The 16,746-nt window shown below is 44.0% G+C and overlaps 1 protein-coding gene across 1 annotated transcript in view; it reads right to left on the reverse strand.

Annotated features, from left to right (window-relative positions):
• The window catches only part of cftr (CF transmembrane conductance regulator), a 361,955-nt gene that overhangs the window by 42,354 nt on the left and 302,855 nt on the right, over window positions 1-16,746 (reverse strand). Inside the window, 1 exon segment of the mRNA XM_034175733.1 lies at window positions 10,708-10,947. Within this exon segment, the coding sequence (XP_034031624.1) occupies window positions 10,708-10,947 (240 nt within the window).

Here is a 16,746-nt window from a genome sequence, read left to right on the forward strand (position 1 = left end):
CCCGCGGTCGGGTCCGGCCTGACATGCGACTCTGCCCGCACGTTCTTTCATTACAAAATGTCCGTTAACAATGGAATGTCCGAATAAACTCCTCATGCCGACTTCTTCTGAAAGTTCTCTGTTCTCTGACGACTTACTGGGTCAACAGAGCCTGAAATGTGGAAGTTTTCAACTTGAAACGGCGAGACACTGCCGCCTTGAAGCACAGATCGCCGTCAGGCGCCGTGGGCCGTCCTTAAAGCGACACTTACAGACCAAAATCTCTCATCAGCGGTTAAAATTTTTACCGAAAACCAGCTGAATTTATCGAATGGTGTCCACTCAGTTGTGGCCTTACAGGTTTTGAAAAATTTTTTATCAAACAAAGCAGCAGTCTCTGAGCCATTCCTAAACAATGAAAAAAATCGACGAGAGGGTGGGCGACTCCTCACTCAAAGACTGCCCACAGGCGAATGACGTAACCGACAGGCGTGAAAAAACTCTCGCATGCCCACGAGGGTTCAAGCATGTCTGATATAATCACACGTGATTCAAATCCATATGGTTTTTGAAAAAAATAATAAGGTCGGATACTTTTCTAACAGACCTCGTATATCTCAAAGTTCAGCACAGACATACAGCATGCTGCGGGCGAGACTAACTTCGTTGCGGACTGCCTTTCGAGCTTTTGTAGCCACTATCCACCTCAGCCTGGTCTACACCCTAATGGCGGCTGATCACTGACCCAGAGGTGCAGTCCCTCAGGTCTGCGGCCACTGGATTACAGTTGACAGAAATCACTTTTGGTGATGGCGGCACCAGGCTGTTGTGTGACATCTCCACAGGACAGCCACAGCCTGTTGTCCCCCCTGCATGGAAGTGGCATGTTTTTGATGCTGTGCATTGCCTTTCCCACCTGGAGAGGAGACCATCACAAAAGTCAGGCAACCAAGTTCATCTGGCATGGGCTCAAGAAAGATATTGTGGCTAGTCTCAGCACACCAAGATCCACCGCCACTCTAAAGCTTCCCTGGGTCACTTCCCTGTAACTGAGCGGAGGTTTGATCACATTAATGTGGACCTCGTGGGCCCCCTACCAACCTCCCTGGGTTTCACCCACATCCTTACAATGGTGAATAGGACCACCCGGTGGCTGAAGGCTGTTCCATTGACAGCCGTAACAATTGCTGAGATGGGACGGGCATTCATTGGTACCTGGTTCACCCGATTTGGCATTCCATCTGAACTCTGGCTGAGGGGGCATCTCTTTACAGTCTCTCTTTGGATCAGGGCTTTGTTATGCAGTGTACTGGGGTCACTATTTTTAAGATGGTCATAAAATTTAATTGCTCTCTTTTGAACTAATAATTAGTGGGTATCATACTAATTCTTCTCCACATGCATTGTTTGCTGTTTTCCATTGGACACAGAGGATGGATTTACAGAGTCTCAATTTGGTGTTTGTCCCATTTTGCAAAATCTTGGTTGGCGAGCGGGCCCCAGACGTCGCAACCATAACGAGAAATGGGTTCTATGACAGAATCCAATGTTTTGAGCCAGATTTGAATTGGGATATCTACTTAGATGTTATTTTGATGGTATAAAAAGCCCCTCTTGCCTTGTCTATCAGGTCATTTACAGCTTTGTTGAAATTGTGTCTGGTGCTGATGTTTTTCCAAGGTAGGTAGGTGTATTTTTTTGTGTGTTCTCGGATTGTCTTATCCAGGAAGAAATTATATTTGTGTGACTGGAAGCTGGGTCCTTTTTGGAATACCATAATTTTTGTCTTGGTTAGAGTCACTGTTAAGGCTCAGGTTTGGGAAAAATTGTGTAGGTCAAGTTGTTGTTGTAGCCCTTCTTTGGCTGGAGACAGCAACACCAGGTCATCTGTGAAAAACAAGCTTTCCACAGTAACTTTAAAAAGTTATTTTATTAGTTACTTTATACAGTTCCATTTTACAGTTACTTTATACAGTTATTTCATTAGCAGCTGTGGACAACTTGTTGGCAGCTGCTGAATGTATCTAATAAAGTAACTCGTAATCTAACTTGGTTATTTTTAAGTTTGCAAATATTGGGGAAGATCCCAGAGCTAAAGACAACATTAAAGAGCTATGGCCAATTGGAATTTGGGATCTATGAATTTGATCATTTTATTTAGGATGTTGTCAACAACACAGGTCTTCTCGGTTTCAGGTGATTTTGTCTTGCAGTTGTTTTAGGGTCATGGGGTCATCTCGTGGCTTCGGTTAATTTTTTATGGCTTACTCTAAGATTTGTAGTTTGTCTTATATGTGTTATTTCTCTATTGGACCAAATAGCTTTGTGAAGTGGTTTACCCACACATCTCCATTTTCCATGGGTAGATCTTCATGTTTTTGGTTATTTAGGTTGTTCCAATTTCCAAGAATTGATTTGTTTTTATGGACTCTTAAATAGTGTGTATGTGGTTTCTAACATGTTGCTCATTTTTTCCTTACTGTGTTTTTGTCCTGTTTGCCTATACAGTGAAGGCGTGTGTTCTGGTTGTCTGGATCTCTGTGTTTTTGTTTTGATATGTTCTTAACCCTCTGGAGTCAATTGTCGCACCCTTGCGTGAAAAGTCACATGACCTAATTAAGAGGACATACCAAACTATCCACCCCACTCTGTCTGTCTGTTTGAATGCGTGTTGAATGTGTGGAATTCAACCTCCACATCACTTTTCAAATTTTGTTAATAGGCCACGTATGACGTATGTATAACATAAGTATAAATTATGATTAATAATTTATGGAATACGACTTCCTCAACTGCAGCAGGAAAGAGGGGTGTTACCATTGATGGAAAACTGAGGAACTAACCAATCACAATCACCAACTTCACGTGGGGTGATGACAACACACAGACCCCAGTTGGGTGTGTGTGTGTGTGTGTGTGTGTGCATGCCCCCCCCCCCCTTTTTGTGAACGGGACTTTTCTTCAGTCTCTCTATCTGCGACAGCAAACAAGGAATAAAAAATACACAAATTTTTCTTCATCACTAGTGTAAAATATGTCCAAATGATGATCCCCAATCCACGTAATTTGGTTGCTGAGAAGAAAAGTGTGGTTTTGTATGGAGTGAAAAACAGATGTCAAACAGTTTTGAAAGTTGTGATATTCGCCATGCTTGGACTGTGTTTTATTGTGTGTGTGGTGGAGTGTTTTAGTGTGTATGGTTCGTGTGTGGTGTAAGTTTTATATTTATTGGGTGCATCAAAATAACCAGGCGTCTTGGAACAGCGCATCATGTCTCTCTCTTTTCTTTTTGAACTACATGAAGACAACTGAGAGTCTGAACCAGAGTGTGATCAGTCTGATGATGAAGTGGACGAAGGAGAACAGGTGGATTCACAGATCTGTGCACACAAATCAGCATAGTGGATCGGACCACGCGCTTCTTGTTCCATCTTCTCTGGGACTCATGCACTTCTGCTCCAGCGCCGAGTCCTGGAGCACAGCAGGGTGGAGACACACACATGTCCCACCAGTCAGCAGGCTCCAGGGGCGGAGAACACAAGAGTTCAGGTAGAGACTTCTCCTCCAAAGTCCAGAAAACCTTTTTCTATTGTGTTTTTTTTTTTTTGGCCACTAACACAGCCTGTGTCTGTACTAACACCAATAAAAAAAATGCTACAAAAACAAGGACCTGACTCGACTATGAACAGACCCAGTGAGCGACAGAGTTGTAATCCATGTTTGTTGATTGTTTTGTCATAGTTGTGTATATCAGGGAGATGTTTCTTCCTGATGGTAGGTGTTTGTCCCCCTAGGTGCTGAGGGTGTCAGCTCCTTGTCCTGTTCTGGTGTTGGGGTCTTCACATACTGCAATGTGACCATGAGTGTGGAAATGGTTAATTTCCTCCTCGAGGATGGAGAACATGTCTTCACTGAAATATGTGGATTTGGCTGGAGGAATGTCGGTAGCATATAGGAGCATATTTTTCTGTTTGTGTGAATTTCTTATGTATTTCTAACCATATTTTTTGATTAGCTCCACGGAGTGGGCCAGTTGTGATTTGTACTATATTAGCGAACCTCCTGAGTCTCCTCCTCCTTTGATTCCTGTTTGCTTGGTGGATGGTACAACAAGTTCTCTGTAGTTTACAAGGTAGCTGGATGGACCATCTTCTCTGTGCCATGTCTCCTGTAGGACAATGATGTATGTGTTTGCAATTCTTTGGTAAAGTCTGGGTCCCTGTTCTTTCAGCCAAAAGCAGTTGACCTCAGACCTTGTATGTTGCAGGATGAAATATTAAGTGATTTGTATTCCATATTCCAACATGTTTTCTAAAGGGTTTTGGCTTGGACCAGGGCTGTGTAGAGCTCGCTCAGCATCTGGGGTATGCTCAGGTCAAAAGATGGGGCTCTGTCAGGTGGAGTTTTGGGGATTGCTCTGCATACAGCCTGTGTATATGTGTGGTGTAGTGTTGCCAGAAGAGAGGTGGGCCTAGCCTAGGGTGCGATGAGATGTCTTCTGGCTGCTGCAGGAGGTCCTGCACATGGAGCATGGAGTCCTCTGGGTGCTGCGGGGGGTCATCCAGATGGGACGGGTCCTCTGCGTCCAGCATCCTCTTTTACACCGTGGTGTGTTGACGGAGCAGCACATCCAAGGACACATCCAGGCTGTACAAACTGATCATGTGGGCTGGCATGAAGATGGACCCTCTGGTGACGGTGGCAGAGAAGAGAACACTGGACAAACTGCTGGACATTTATGGACAATTCCAGGCAACCTCTGTACACCGTCATCAGCAACCAGAGGAGCCTTTTCAGCCACAGACTGCTCCTTCCAAAGTGGATGAACAACAGACTGAGAAACTCCTTTGTCCCTCAGGCCATCAGACTGTACAACTCCTCACTCAGGGGGAGGAGGAGTAACAGGAAGACAGAGGACGGCAAGGAGAGGAACAGGAGTAGCCAGTAAACCAGTACCAAGCAGTATTTCTGGTATTTATATTTGTGAATTTATAACTGCAAATTGTTTTTTATTTTCACTTTTGATACTTTGTGTGCTTCTTACCCTGTGTGCTGCTATACCATGCTGCTGGAACTTCAATTTCCCTGAGGGAGTCTTCCTAAAGGATGAATAAAATTCCATCTAATCTAATCTCTCCCCCTTCTCTCTCTCTCCCTCTCCTGTTTTCTCTCCCCCCCTGTTTCATCCTAACTCTCCCTTTTCTGTTCTCTCTCTCTTCCCCTCTTTCTCTCTTCACCCCTCTCTTTCTCTGTATCTTGTGCTCTCTCCCTCTCCTGTTCTCTCTCTCCCTGTCTCTCCCTCTCTAATTCTGTTTATCCCCCTCTCTCTCCCTCACTCTCTCCCTCTGTCTTGTCTCTATGTCTCAGCCCCCGTTCTCGCTCTCTGTTTCTGTTCCCCCCTCCTCTCTCTCTCCATCTCTCTCTCTCTCTCTGAGGACATGCTGTGGGAGTTCTTTGATGTGCTCATTGTGAGGGACACACAACTAGAGGAAATATGACGAAATGCTTTCATTAAACGACACACTGTTCATATCCAGTTCCAACAGGTGCACATATATGTCTTTAAATCAGGAAAATCTATCTGCTAATGTCATGCCGTGGAAATGTGACGTCATATGTCTGTAAGAGCCCAACAGAGGAGGACTTATCTGTGCCAAATCAATGTGCAGATCCATCTCAAATCTGCTGTGGACACCCGAGTGGAAAAAAACAAGGGAACAGCAAAAGGGACTTACAATGTTATTGCTGAATAAATCAAATCAAATCAGAGGACGCACACACCTTGAAGTACTGCTGGACATCACTGCATCACGGAGAAAAGGCAGGTCCAATACATGAACCATTGCTGTGCACGGATGTCAGAGACGAGGACAAATGGATCATATAAGCATGGATTATACGAGGTCTGTTAGAAAAGTATTGGACCTTTTTATTTTTTTCAAAAACCTGATCGATTTGAATCACGTGTGCTTGCATGAGCCAACCTTGAACCTTCGTGCGTATGCGTGATTTTTTTCACGCCTGTCAGTTGTGTCATTTGCTTGTAACATAGCCAGCGCCACGGGGGGGCATTTGGGGGCAAAGCCCCTCACGTCATCAACCTTGCCCCCTCGGATGTTAGAATTATCAAAAAAATAAAAAAGAAAGAAACGAAATACTGGAAAATATAGCAAAATATTAGTTATTCAATAATATCACGTATTTAACAAATAAACCAAATTAATTAACTAAAGTAATTAATTTTAAAACAAAACAGATATGGCGTGTGTCTGTGTTCAAGGGAATTTGATAGGTTGAGGGTTGCGCTTGTCAGTGCGGGCAGAGGGTGGTGCGTTTTCAACGCGTCGTGACGTCAGACGCATCGCTTCGGAAGCGGCAAGGGGAGATTGCTACGTCACACTCTGGCTGTTTCCACAACCTGAATAATGTTCAGCGATCACCATCTTGAATTTGCGTCGCCTGAACCACAAAAAATCTTTAAAAAACAGCAGTAGAACGATTCTCCCATCACCCTGCTGAGAGAAGCTTTTATTCAGCTACTTTTCGGAGTGACGCCGACCGAGGGAGGACTGACGACTTTGTGGGATATCAATCGAACCGCGACAGCGGGCCGACCCACAAGGAGAAGCCGGCCTTCAGGCATCATCACTGAGCAGAGCGATCCAGGCCGCCGGGGTAATGGAGCAAACCCACTCAGTCCAAACTCTCCCACTTTTTGGATATATGCGAAGTCCCAGTTTGCCCAACGGAGTTTAGTTCTGCAGCTTTACTGAGGTGAATAATGTAAAAACAAAACGTGACGTTTACTGAACTGTGAAGGTTTAATGATCGGCTAACGTTAGCTTAGCCTTTTAGCACAGTTGATCTGAGTGAACACTTTTAATTTGTAAATGGTTCAGTCTTTTTTATTTTTACCAAATAAAGCTACAGCTTTTTTCAGACACCACAAAAGCTCAACTTTAAATAACTTATTTTTCGGGCGTTTTTTTCCATCGTGTTTTTTTGTTTTTTTGCTGTTTTCCCCCCCTTTTTTTAATGTATAAACTGTTTAGTGTTTCTTTATATTTAAAGAAATATTTTTATTTGTCCCAATCAGGAACATTTGCTGTGCAGACAACCAAACTTCCACTGATGAGCTGAACACCATGAAGTCCAGTCGAAAGAAAACATCTGCTTTTCAGCAACACCACCAGAGTTCAAAGCTGCAGAAGAGACCTTCATCTGGTCCCAAGAATCCAGCAGAACATCACCTGCTTCTAAATAAAAGGCTCTTTGAACAGCAACTATTTTATTATTTTTAAAAAAGCTGTTTCATTTTATATTTTAACAATAAATGAACAGATCATTAAAAATGTCCACGAATCAAAGTCAAAAGACATTTGCACAGGTAGAAGCTCTCCACTTATTGTGCTCAAATTCATATTTTAGAAATGACTCTGTCCTGATAACAACATTAAAGGCAATTACATATTTTGACGAAATTACAAGTTTAAATTACTATAAAAAAATTAATCGAGGTTTATGTCACAGAAATCCTACTTTACAATCACACTGCAGTCATTGTTAAATTATTTCCTTTTGCATTTATAATAAACATTTGTATTTATTTAGTGTTTGTTTTTCTGGTTGAAATGAGATATAAATAATCTACCAGACTTAAAAAATATACAAGTTTCCATGTTATTTTGTCTAAAAATAAATGTCTGAGGTTCCTTATGTTAAACAAGAAATTATCTAATCTGAAATAACAGGTGGTTTTAATTTACAGATGAAAGGTTTCTAAAGAACCATTTATTGATTTATTTAGCTATTTTAATTACAAGTGTTCTAAACTTTTTTTTAACAGTAATCAGAAATTTTGAGGTAACAAACAACAACGAAAAAACTTTTCCAATGATTTTTCTTCAGAAAACTGCTCTATAAATGAGCAGTCCTGTCACACGCTAATGTTTTGTACAGATCAGTGGTTTCTGCACCAATCAGATTGGTCCGATCCATTTTGTACAGATCAGTGGTTTCTGCCACAAGTCTTCCGTGTTTTGGCCTGATGCGTCGCTCCTATTGGACAACACGAAGGTACGTCACAGCTCAGATTGTCGAAAGTTGGCGCACCTCATCTCGACAGAACACCGGCTCTGTGTGGTATGCAGGAGATCACTTGACCGAGGGTCTATACGTTCAAATAATAATTAAAAAAATACTGTCATCACTCTTTACTCTTAGTCAGTCTCTTACAACGGTGTAGCCTAAATACACGAGTTTTCCAGGAGCGCACCCAATTCATTATGCACGCTCAGAGGCACGTCTCCTCTGGTGCGCACTTTTTTGGGGGGGGGGAAGTGACCCCGCCCCCTGTGATAAACTGCCACTGGGCCTGGCTTGTAAGCAGCCTTTGTGTTAGGATGGGTGGAGTCGCTCGTCGTTTTTTCTTTGCAAGGAAATGGCGGAACAACTGGAGCAGCGCGACTTCATCAAATTTTGCCAGAACCTGGGCCACAGCCAGGTGGAAACTATTCGGATTATTCAGACGGCTTTCTGTGACGATCCTCTGGGCATCACACAGATTAAGGAGTGGTACAACTGGTTTAAAGACGTCTGCACAACAGTGAAGAGTGCGCCGCGCTCTGATCGGCATGAACACGCTGAAATGACCGGATCATTTCCAGAGTGAACGCTGTGGTGATGTGGGACCATCGTGTGATTATCCGAGAAATTGCGGAAGAGGTGGACATCAGCACTTTTTCGGCACATTCCACTGTGAAAGAAGATTTTGCCATGAAAAGAGTGGCGGCGAAATTCATTGGCACGAAGCTGATGGCGCAGCAACAGCGCCTCTGTGATGAAGCCTCACAGGACATGTTGTGGCATGCTCACCTCGTCCACAATTTCTCGGATAGTCACACGACTGAAAAGCCATTGAAAGCCGTCTAAATCTTCCGAATGGTGCAAGAGCTAGGCATGTCAGGCCATGTCCCAAGGCTTCATCACGGAGGCGCTGTTGCTGCGCCATCAGTTTCGTGCTGATGAATTTCGCCACCACTCTTTTCATGGCAAAATCTTCTTTCACAGTGGAATGTGCTGAAAAAAAGTGCTGATGTCCACCTCTTCTGCAATTTCTCGGATAATCACACGACGGTCCCACATCACCACAGCGTTCACTTTAGAAATGATCTGGTCATTTCAGCATGCTGATGGCCGAACGGAGCGTGGCTCGCTCTCCACCGTTGTGCGGCCGTCTTTAAACCAGTTGTACTGCTCCTTAATCTGTGTGATGCCCAGAGGCTTGTCACCGAAAGCCGTCTGAATTATCTGAATGGTTTCCACCTGGCTATGGCCCAGTGTCTGGCAAAATTTGATGAAGTCGCGCTGCTCCAGTTGTTCCGCCATTTCCTTGCAAAGAAAAAATGATGAGAGACTCCACCCATCCTCACACAAAGGCTGCTTACAAGCAAATGACGTAACCGACAGGCGTGAAAAAAATCACGCATGCGCACGAAGGTTCAAGGTTGGCTCATGCAAGCACACGTGATTCAAATCCATCAGGTTTTTGAAAAAAATAAAAAGGTCTGATACTTTTCTAACAGACCTCGTATACTGGACATGGAAGATAGGACACTAGATCCAGCAGGGACATCATTCTGCAAGTCAGTGAGTGCGCTATAAATGTTATTATATTTCGTAAAATTTAATATTATTTCAATATTTACTCCCTCACTCATCACTCATTTTCAACCGCTTATCCGGGATCGGGTCACAGGAGCAACATCTCTAGCAGGGGACCCCAGATTTCCCTTTCCCGGGCCAGACTGACCACATCTGACTGGGGGATCCCGAGGCATTCCCAGGCCAGTGTGGAGATATAATCTTTCCACCTAGTCCTGGGTCTTCCCAGGGTCTCCGCCCAGATGGACGTGCCTGGGCCCTAGGGAGGAGCCCAGGTAGCATCCTTACCAGATGCCCAAACCACCTCAGCTGGCTCCTTTCAACGCAAAGGAGCAGCAGCTCTACACCAAGCTCCCCACGGATGACCGAACCTCTCACCCTATCTCTAAGGAAGACACCAGCCACCCTCTTAAGGATGCCCATTTTGGCTGCTTGTACCCACGATCTAGTTTTTTGGTCATGACCCATCCCTCATGACCATAGGTGAGAGTAGGAACGAAGATGCACCAGTAGATCGAGAGCTTCGCCTTTTGGCTCAGTTCCCTTTTCATCACAACAGTACAGTAGAGCGAATGCAACACTGCCCCTGCTGCACTGATTCTCCGGCCAATCTCATGCTCCATTGTCCCCTCGCTCATGAACAAGAGCCCAAGGTACTTGAACTACTTCACTTCGGACAAGAAGGAATCCATTGATTTCCTGCTGAGAACCATGGCCTCAGATTTAGAGGAGCTGATCCTCATCCCAGCTGCTTCACACTTGACTGTGACACCAACTGTGACTGGTGTCTAACTGGAAACAGTGTAAATTAAATCGTTGCCTGTTTTCAGAAAATGAAGTAGGAACCTGCTGCGTTTTTGAGCATTTTGTCACTAAGTTGTGTCACCAACTGCTCTCCAACAGTCACACCAGTATGCTTTTACTTTTATGACCTTGCTTTGACTGATATTTGCAACATCTTCCTTGAATCAAGTTTAAAAACCAATAAAACAATGCCAAAATGCCCTCTTTAAGGTTTCATCAAAATCCAAATCAACCTTTCCTTCTGCCTCACTCAGTGCTTACACTGTGTCCTCCGTCCACACTGAAGGAGACATCGCTGAGTATTGCACGTCCGGCCTCTGTGTGTTTCACAGTGAGGCCTTGGACATTTATCTGTCCTCTGTTGGGCCAGCAGTCATGGGCGTGTGGATTTTCGATAACCAGGTCAGGACCTCCTTTACCACCTCCTTTCCCTCCTTTGGCAGACAGCGGCTCCTCTGATGGCAGGTCAATGAACTTGAACACTCGTTCCACAGAATGCATCTGAGGAGTGCAGAGAAGACGGACAGTCACAGACAGTCCTTCACTGTAACCAGGAGTCCACAAGCTGCTCAGCATAGATTCAACACATTCATACATTCAAACCCACAGTTAACAAGTCAGCATGAGCTCTTATTGCTGACTTGTGTTTGTTGGAGGCAAACACGAGACAGCAATAAGTCATTGTTGCTGATTGTCGTCAAAACACCTGAGTCAATTAATGAGGTCGTTAGCAGCACTCTGGAGAACTTGACTGCATACTGAGGAGGTAATTCAGCCATTTAATTCAGGTGTGTTGGACCAGGGACACATCTAAAAGGTGCAGGACACCAGCCCTCGAGGACTGAAGTTGAAGATTTCTGACATAGATGATGGTCTTTACTTTTGCAAGACATGAATGGCTCTTGGTCGCAGTTGTATGAATTGATACAAATAATCAAGTTATCCTATGTCTTTATGGAGAATATTTTTTTCAGGGTAAATTTAAGATAATGTATATGCTACCTGTGTCCAAAGTGTGGTATCCTGTGGTTCCAGGTAGCCGATGCTGTCAGGAACTACAGATAGTTCAGGAGCTACTTGTCATTGAACCATAGCCTTTATAAATGATTGTGAAACACAAAGATTCTGAAAAACTATATGACATTATGCAAGCACGTGTTGTGGTTTGTCCACAGTGTGTGCCTTATGTTGAATGATCTTTGTGTTCTGTCTGGGCTTTTATTTGTTATTTTTGTGGTTTGTCCCCTGTCTACGTCCCTTTGTTTATAGTTGTTTATATATAGTACAGTTTTGTTCCTCGTGTGTTTTCCTGTGTTTGCACTTATTTTGAGTTCCATGTCTGTTTTCTGCCTTTATTTTCTTGGTTTTGTACTTGGTTGTCTTGTTTTTGATTCCACTTAACCCTGGGTCTCTTTCTGAGTCACGTTGATTTTGTGTGTGTGTGTGTGTGTGTGTGTGTGTGTGTGTGTGTGTGTGTGTGTGTGTGTGTGTGTGTGCTAGTTTCAGTGTGTGTGTGTTGTGTTCCAGCTGCCCCTATTTTTTCTGTGTCTGCCACGCCTGACACTTGTTTGTTTAGTTGTGTTCCACTATTTAAGCCTGTTTTGTTTCCTGTTTGATTTGCTGGATTCTTCTTTGTGGTTCCCACCGTGAGTTTGTCGTGAGTATTTCGATCTTCTTTGTCTCCTCCCATGGTTGTTAGTAGTTGGATTACCTTTGTCACCTCCGTGTGTTTTGCCATTTGTTTACATCCCTTTATGCTGGAATTATTCATCACACCAATTACAAAAATTGGAGATCTCAGTTTGTGCGTTACCTCCCTCGGCCTGTGTTTGGTGGATTTCATTTTGTTTTCTGGACTCCTGTAGGATCCTTTGAACTCTCCCAGCTTGTTGATACTCACTTCTCACCTTACATTCTGTTCTGGTTAGTCTGCATGTTGGGTTCATTCAGACACCATGATTCCGGCCAATCATGAATCCAGCAGGCAGTAACCTGGACACTGTGGTGCTGAAATTGATTTTTTTCAAGACTGAACTATCTTTGCAATTGCTATCATAGCTGTTACACCCGTGGAAAAAAATTGGATTTCTAGACCAGGCATGGAATTTGGTGGAGGCATACTCTTGGGTTTTTCACTGGTTCCTGGGCTTGTTTGCTCTCAATGACTTGTTCAGGGGTAGGCTCCCTGACTGGGTTTGGTGACCAGAGTTGTACCTGCCATAAAGGTCCCCCCTCCCAGAAATTGATCAATACTGGTCAGACTCTGAGGATGAATTTTCATCAGAAGCTGAGGGAGACCGCGACTTGGTTACAATAGGCAATGCTGACAACCTTGACCCCCATAATGCCACCAAAGCTTTTTTTAAGATCCAGGACCTATACCACAACTACAGTGACATATTAATCAGTACTGAAAGAAACACAGTATTAGACTCCGTAGATGACATTATTCGCGCCGAACCCCACCTCATGACTGTTTACCCAGACCTACGCAACATTAGAACACTCTTTGTACAGCAACGGGTTCCTCTCTACATGGAGGACCCTACAAACTTCCTTCCTTTGATTCCTGACATTCCCTCCGTTCCGCCTTCCTCTCCGACCACAACAACAAACTCTGTGTCAGACACGACCTCCATTCAGACACTCCTCACAACCACCCAAAACACAATAACAAGTATACAGTCGGTCCTCCCTGAGCTGCCAGGCAATCACACCTGTTCTTAGACCTCCGTCTTGGACACAGCATTCCACGCATCAGAGCAGCAACTGCTGTTCTACACACCTCAGCAGTTGCTTGCATTCCACACAACACATTTTATACCAGTGTTTGGTATTAACTACAGTGAGGCAAATACGTATTTGATCCACTGTCCATTTTGCAAGTTTTTCCACCTACAAAGAATGTAGAGGTCTGAAATTTTTATCGTAGGTACACTTCAACTGTGAGAGACAGAATCTAAAAAAACAAATACAGAAAATCACATTGTATGATTTTTAAATAATTCATTTACATTTTATTGCATGAAATAAGTATTTGATCTAATAGAAAAACAGACCTTAATATTTGGTACAGAAAAATTTGTTTGCAATTACATAGGTCAGATGTTTCCTGTAGTTTTTGACCAAGTTTGCACACTGCAGCAGGGATTTTGGTCCACTCCTCCATACAGATCTTCTCCAGATCTTTCAGGTTTGGAGTTTCAGCTCCCTCCAAAGATTTTCTATTGAGTTCAGGTCTGGGGACTGGCCAGGCCACTCCTGGACCTTGGAATGCTTCTTACGGAGTCCCTCCTTAGTTGCCCTGGCTGTGTGTTTTGGGTCATTGTCATGCTGAAAGACCCAGCCACGACCCACCATCAGTGCTCTTACTGAGGGAAGGAGGTTGTTTGCCAAAATCTTGCGATACATGACCCCATCCATCCTCCCTTCAATACGGTGCAGTCGTCCTGTCCCCTTTGCAGAATAGCACCCCCAGAGTATGATGTTTCCACCCCCATGCTTCACGGTTGGGACAGTGTTCTTGGGGTTGTTCTCATCCTCCACACATGGTGAGTGGAGTTGATATCAAAAACGTCTATTTTGGTCTCATCTGACCACATGACCTTCTCCCATGCCTCCTCTGGATCATCCAGATGGTCACTGGTGAACTTCAAACGGGCCTGGACATGTGCTGGCTTGAGCAGGGGGACCTTGCTGCCCTGTAGGATTTTAAACCATGACGGCGTCATGTGTTACTAATGTAATCTTTGCGACTGTGGTCCCAGCTCTCTTCAGGTCATTGACCAGGTCCTCCCATGTAGTTCTGGGCTTTCTCAGAATAATCTTTACCCCATGAGGCGAGGTCTTGCAAGGAGACAAGGAGGAAGACTGACAGTCATCTTGTGTTTCTTCCATTTTCTAATAATTACCTGTTCTTTACTGTGTGACAAGAACAAACTGATGTGTTTTCACAAGCTCAGAGTGAGACCTTCATAGCGACATGGGAGTGGGTCCACTCAAGGAGGCCGCTGTGTTGCACCACCATACTGATATAGTAAAGTACTTGGTAAGGTTCTTGAAATGTAGCCACATAGATATTGGGGGAGTAGACCTACGATCGCTTTGTAAATAAAAATGTGCCAGTGTGAGAGACGACGTGCAGCCAATGAGGGCCACTCAACTCTGCTATATAAAGTACAATGGTGAGTGAAGGTTTTGCAATGTGTAACAAACCTTAGGGCACTGTGATACACGGAGTCCAGAGATTGGAGACAATTTGCAGGGGCATGCATATAAAGAAGGTAATAAAGGAAGAAAGGTGGCAGCTACTAAATTCTTCCTAGCAGCAAAGCTAAAACACGTCCTGTTACGATAAAAGAACCCCAGTTTTAGCTTTAGTTTTTTGATCAGGTTCTCTATATGAGACTTAAAAGAAAGTCTGTCATCAGTCAGCACACCCAAATACTTGTAGCAAGGCACAAGCTCAATCGTGTATCCTTGCAGGGAGAACACATTCGGGTGTCTTCCTGCCATTTGAAAAAATCCTAAATTTGGTTTTAGAAACATTAAGAACGAGTTTCAAATTTACAAGCTGACGTTCCATAAGGTTAAAGGCGGCCTGTAGAAAGCCAACAGCCTTAGCAAGGGTGGAGCCACAACAGTAAATAACAGTGGCATCAGCATAAAAATGGAATTTAGCATCCGGGACATTTCTGCCAAGTACATCCACTAAACAAAATTGGACCTAAAACAGAGCCCTGAGTCACACCAGAGGAGACTTTTAACATTATGGAGAAACTACCACTGAAGTGTGTACATTGCATTCTGTCAGACAGATAGTTTGCAAACCAACCCTGATAGTTCGCAAAAGAGTTTCTCCCTGATACACTGTTGGCTAGTTTAATAGGGAGATGATGGTCTAGTGGTAAAGCAGTGGGCTTCGGACCAGAGGATCCTTGGATGTCAGCAGCACCCTGACATGTGAGTGTGTCTGTGTGAATGGGTTAATGTGAGTCATCATTGTAAACCGTTTTGAGCTGCTGATATAGATGGAAAAGCACTCTCTCTCTCTCTCTCTCTCTCTCTCTCTCTCTCTCTCTCTCTCTCTCTCTCTCTCTCTCTCTCTCTCTATATATATATATATATATATGTATATGTGTAAGGATTAAACAACGAGAAGCTGTGCATTATACGGTTTGAATGCACGACGCGGAGTCTGAAACACCATGACGCGAAGTGGAGTGGTGTTGCTCCGCGAAGTGCATTCAAACCGTATAATGCATGGCTTCGAGTTGTTTAATCTGCTTATACCACGGTCCCACACAGTCAGCTAACAGAACTTGATAAAAATGTGTGAGTATTTGGGACTATTTTATGTTTTGCCTCTGATGCGCTTACCGAGTCTGCAAGCTTGAGCCGCAGCGGGCCGCTCACACCGCCCTCCTCTCTGCTGTCGCCTGTGACAAACCTAGGCAAACAAGTCAAGAAAACTACGCTTGCTGTTTTGATGCGGAGCGCTCGGCCGCCCGCACGGATAGAACCGTTCTGTTCTTCTTTCCCGTCTTCAATCTTGTCCAGTTCGTCCGATGTTAAATCATTATGCCGTTGCTTTTGCTGTTCTTCTCGTTTGATCTCCTCTTCCCATTCCTCAAACGTTTTATTTTGGCCAACAATATTAAAATTCACTTGGAAATCCATGTTTTATCACGTTTCTGTCATTCACCTGTCAAAACACAGCTGATCTGTGCCAAGTGACTTGCGCGTTGCTATGGTGACGACCACAGCTGAGTGATTATAACAGTGACTTAACTTGCCGAACTACGTGTGTGTATACATGAAAATAATGCACGTCAGTTAGACATGGAATTCTCACTGACCGTGGTATAAATATATATACGAGGGCTGTCAATAAAGTAACGGTCCTTTTTATTTTTTTCAAAAACTATATGGATTTCATTCATATGTTTTTACGTCAGACATGCTTGAACCCTCGTGCGCATGCGTGAGTTTTTCCACGCCTGTCGGTGACGTCATTCGCCTGTGAGCACTCCTTGTGGGAGGAGTCGTCCAGCCCCTCGTCGGAATTCCTTTGTCTGAGAAGTTGCTGAGAGACTGGCGCTTTGTTTGATCAAAATTTTTTCTAAACCTGTGAGACACATCGAAGTGGACATGGTTCGAAAAATTAAGCTGGTTTTCAGTGAAAATTTTAACAGCTGATGAGAGATTTTGAGGTGATTCTGTCGCTTTAAGGACTTCCCACGGTGCGAGACGTCGCTCAGCGCTCTCAGCCGCCGTCGTCAGCCTGTTTCAAGCTTAAAA

This window comes from Thalassophryne amazonica, chromosome 8, assembly GCF_902500255.1.
Source record: "Thalassophryne amazonica chromosome 8, fThaAma1.1, whole genome shotgun sequence".
NCBI classification, from domain to species: Eukaryota; Metazoa; Chordata; class Actinopteri; order Batrachoidiformes; family Batrachoididae; genus Thalassophryne; species Thalassophryne amazonica.